We start from the raw sequence: 4,015 nt of genomic DNA, 5'->3' as shown, positions 1-4,015 counted from the left end.
AGCTGGCCCGGGCGGGGCCGGGACCTCCGCTCGGGAAGTTGCCAGTCTGTTCTCAAGCGGGTTAGCGCCAGCGCAGCGCTCCCGCGGGAAGGGAAAGCGCCGACCGCGGGAGACCAGATCGTCTCCTCTTCGGGCGGGGATATCGGCGCCTCGGCTTTCGCGGCGCGGGGCATCTCCCCGCCCGCCTCCCGAGCCGGGAAACGGTGATCGGAGCGCCCAGGCAGGCAGCTGCTACGGGACAGCGAGTGCGGCCACTCACAGGGTCTCCCACTTGCTCACCACAGCATTACGTTTACCTCGGCTTCGCCCCTGCCTGCTGGAGCACGGGGCGTCCTCTCTTTAGTGTGTAACGCCAGGAGCGGTGCTCAGCCGGCCTCCATCGAACTGGGCTTTACCTGCCACCTAAATACGAAAATCTCTGGGGTGGAAGCTGTTGAGCTGTGCAGCGAATTAAACAGCTCTTGCGTGATGGAACAGAACCGATTCCCCAGGGGAAGCAACAAAAACACCTGAGATGGGGCTATAGCAACTGGTTGGGAGTTTGTGGTACTAATACTCATCCCTCCCTCCTTTTTGTAGGGAGAGAAACATTAAGACGGAGGGGGAGGGAACACAGGAAATCAAACTTTCAGCTGCTGTCCCGGCACTAGGTTGGACAAGTGTTTCTACTGTCCTGTAGCCATCGGTACCACTGCCTGCAGCATCTTTGTTCTTTCCAAAGGTTTTCACTTCCAAACAGTGCACAATGGACATCAGTGTGTGTCTGTGACAGGGGACAGACCCATGTGAGGTAAACAATGGTGGTGTATGCAAAAGAATATTTTCATCAATGGCCCAGCTGATAGTTTTAATATAGTGACTGTTAAGTTTCTACTTGGTTTTGTGATGGTCATATTCGATTTCCTGTAGCAGCCCAACTCCTGTGCCACAGCTTGTGTTCAGAGTTGAATGCAGTTGCTAATGACAATAGTATCTGCAAGTCCTTCCCTGTTGGGGTAAACAAATCACACCGAAGACATAACTTGTGCCTTTCCCTCAGAGGTAGGCCAGCGCCTGGCACTTCTTTCTGGATGTGGTGAGACCCCACAGACCCCTCTGCAGGAACTGGTGGGGCCATGGAGCTCTCAGTCCAGGTGATGCCCATGTTCACAGGCAAGGGTGTGAGCAGCAGAAAGCGAAATCTGGCACTTGGCGAACTCGCAGCGTCCCTCGGTGACCCTGTCACACAGATGCTGTGTGCTGTGGCTGCCACAGGCATCTGCCCTCCTCCCTGCTGCACACAGTGCTGTGCTTAGTCTGCAAGTGTGCAGAGTGACAGCAGCCAAAGGGAAGTATGATGACCATGTTGCATGTGCCCTCCCCACAGGCAGGAGCTTGGATCTGTCCTCAACTGCTGGTGTGCTTGTGGGAGTTGTGTTATCTGTAAGACTCTTCTTTCAGTCTGAAACCAATTAAGAAGCCTGTGGGACTTAAGAGGAGAAACGCATCAAGTGGACACAGCGTGTGATCACATAATTTGTTTTTCTTAAGAACTGAACCAACTTGATAACCAGTGACACCATAAAAACAGCACACATGGAGTCTAATGGGATTATGTAGAGGGAGCTGTTTTTCAATCACAACTGGTTTTGAAGCCTGACATCTGACAAGTTCTTTCCCAAAGCAGTGGCAATAAGAGTGAGAATTATTTACACTGCTTTGTCTTGTACCCCTCAGCTGGATCCTGCTGCTCACTCAGGACAGTGTGCAGACACTGGATGCTTCCATGGACCTGGTTTCTCAGATGGTCAAAACCCCACCAAAAATACCAGGGCACACTGTTGATTCTCACGTGCTTTGAAAGACTTACTGACATCTGTGTGAAGTCACTGACTGCTAATGCAGCTTCTAGAAGTTCTGTTCTCCAAATCCCTTATTCTGTTTCCCTGCGAGTGCCCTCTAAGAGCTGCCATGAGATTACTGCAGTGGCAGGTAACTCCATCCATCTTCCCTTCCAGTGTGCGTCGTGTTCCTGGGGAGGTTCTACCAGAGTCTAAAGGACAACGATGTTGAATTCACACCTGCCAGTATTGAGAAGGAGCTCTTGAAATCCTGCAAAGAAGCAAAAGGCAAAGAGAATCGCCTGGTGAGTAGTACAATTCAATGATACTTGCCTCGTGAGGCAGTAAGTTGTAGAATACTTGGCAAATGCAGGGAAACTGGTGTTTCTGAGTTTGGATGATTTGGATTCCAGTTCTTCCTAGTTCTGTGGGCACAATTAGTCCCATATTTTTTATATAAGAGATGTTCAACCTTTTCACCTTAAACCCACTGCTCCCACCCCTAAAACCCCCAATCTGTCAACAGACATCTTAACTGGCTGACCTTGTTTCTCCCTGTTACTGAAGTGCTGGGGATTACAAAGCTTTTACTTGCTGTAGGGCTTCCTTGTCACTTAAACTGTATTTGGGGTGCTATACAAGCTGCTAAAGTATTTATGTTCTTTGGCTGTTTACCTGAAAAGTAAATAAAGGAAACCCCCAATTGTCCTAATAAAAGAGAGAGGGCAGTCTGCAAATGAAGAGTCCCAAGGAAGAGGTCCTGAGCTCTCCTCAGAAGAAAACTTCAGAGAGATACCATCAGAGAGGAGCACTTCAGAAAGTCTTCCTCCTTGAGCAAAGAAAACTACTCTTAATCCAGTTCCATTTTTCAAAAAGCTGAGAAAGAGATGACCAGTCTGCACAGCTTTAACTGCAGTGTGATGGGAAGCATCTGCTCAGCACTCTGGGCTCAGTGTTAGGCTTCCTTTTGCCCATCTTCAGCAGTCCCTTGGAAAGGTTTGGTAGCAGTAAAACCAAGTGAGGAGAGATGGGCAGAATACTCCTTTCAGAAGCAAATTTTTCTGTGCATGCCTACCTCATTCTTTTCTCCCCTCTAGTGCTATTATATCGGGGCCACAAGTGATGCAGCCACCAAAATTATTAACGAGGTATCAAAGCCCATGAGTCATCACATCCCCGTGGAAAAGATCTGCGAGAAGCTAAAGAAGAAAGACAGTCAGATCTGTGAACTAAAATACGGTGAGTGGCCAGCATAAGAGGAAATGCCTGTGCTTTTCTGGGGTGTGGATCATTTGGGGTAGAACAGCATGCTGAAGCTGCTCAGTCCTAAGTTCCGTAGCAAGATCGCTAGCTTGAGTAGTTGCACAACCTGGGCTGCCCTCTGTGAACACCCTAAGAGGGTTTTATGGAGATGCTTGGGTAAGGTTGTTGTTACTAACCCTTTTCAGCTCCTGCAGAGCCTCTGATCTGCCTTGGACTGAGTAACTCCCAGGCCTATCTGCACTATTGTGCTCTAGGCCACAATTCGGAGTATCCTATCTTGGAGGGCGTGTGCAGTAGGACTTGTCCTGGGGCTGGGGTTTGAGCTCTGTAGCCCTAGGTTCTGGCAGCGGGTTGATAAACACCTCTTTCTCACCTCTGGTGTCTGCTCAGAGCATGTAGCACTCTCTTTCTTACCACCTTCCTTGACCTCTCACTTTCCTGCGTGCTCCAGTGTGCTCTTCCTGAAAAGACTAATACGAAGAACAGTCTGGGAAATGCCTCCTTCTGACTGCTTTCCTATACCTCTGCCCTTCCATTCCCTGGAGACATCCCTTCGATTGTGGGTCTTTATACTTGTAATTTCTTGTACTAATGTCCTGTTGCTTCCTAAAAAGCTTATTGTTGTCATCACTTACCTTTCCTCTGAAATCACTCTGCTACCTTTTATTTGTCCAGTGGAAGAGAGAATTGAAGTATTGCTGCTCAGATAATAAAGGGGCTTTCAGGGCTGTTGTGGAACTCCTGCATCTAAGCTGCAACCCCACTTTCTGGCTTCTAATAATGACTTTTAGTGTTTAAAACCGTCCTCTGCTGTTAGAAGCCTAACGTGGAGGTGCCCACCGCCCCCCGGGAGCTGGCACCTCACTGCCGCGTGCCTTTCTGCCCCCTCTCCTCCCGTACCGCGCTCCGCAGCAGCCGCGGGGCTCCTCTCC

General features: G+C 49.6%; 1 protein-coding gene across 1 annotated transcript; it reads left to right on the top strand.

Annotated features, from left to right (window-relative positions):
- Window positions 1-1,997: 1,997 nt before the first annotated feature.
- Window positions 1,998-3,059, top strand: LOC104399855 (mesencephalic astrocyte-derived neurotrophic factor-like; the record flags this gene model as incomplete). Its single annotated transcript, XM_010014092.1, has 2 exons — window positions 1,998-2,125; window positions 2,918-3,059. Coding segments are annotated over 2 exons (270 nt in total), but the record flags the coding sequence as incomplete, so codon positions are not given.
- Window positions 3,060-4,015: the final 956 nt, after the last annotated feature.

This window comes from Nestor notabilis, unplaced genomic scaffold (assembly GCF_000696875.1).
Source record: "Nestor notabilis isolate BGI_N333 unplaced genomic scaffold, ASM69687v1 Scaffold34164, whole genome shotgun sequence".
Lineage (NCBI taxonomy): Eukaryota > Metazoa > Chordata > Aves > Psittaciformes > Psittacidae > Nestor > Nestor notabilis.
The sequence above is the reverse complement of the archived record's forward strand: the minus strand, read 5'-3'. Positions and strand labels throughout refer to the sequence as shown.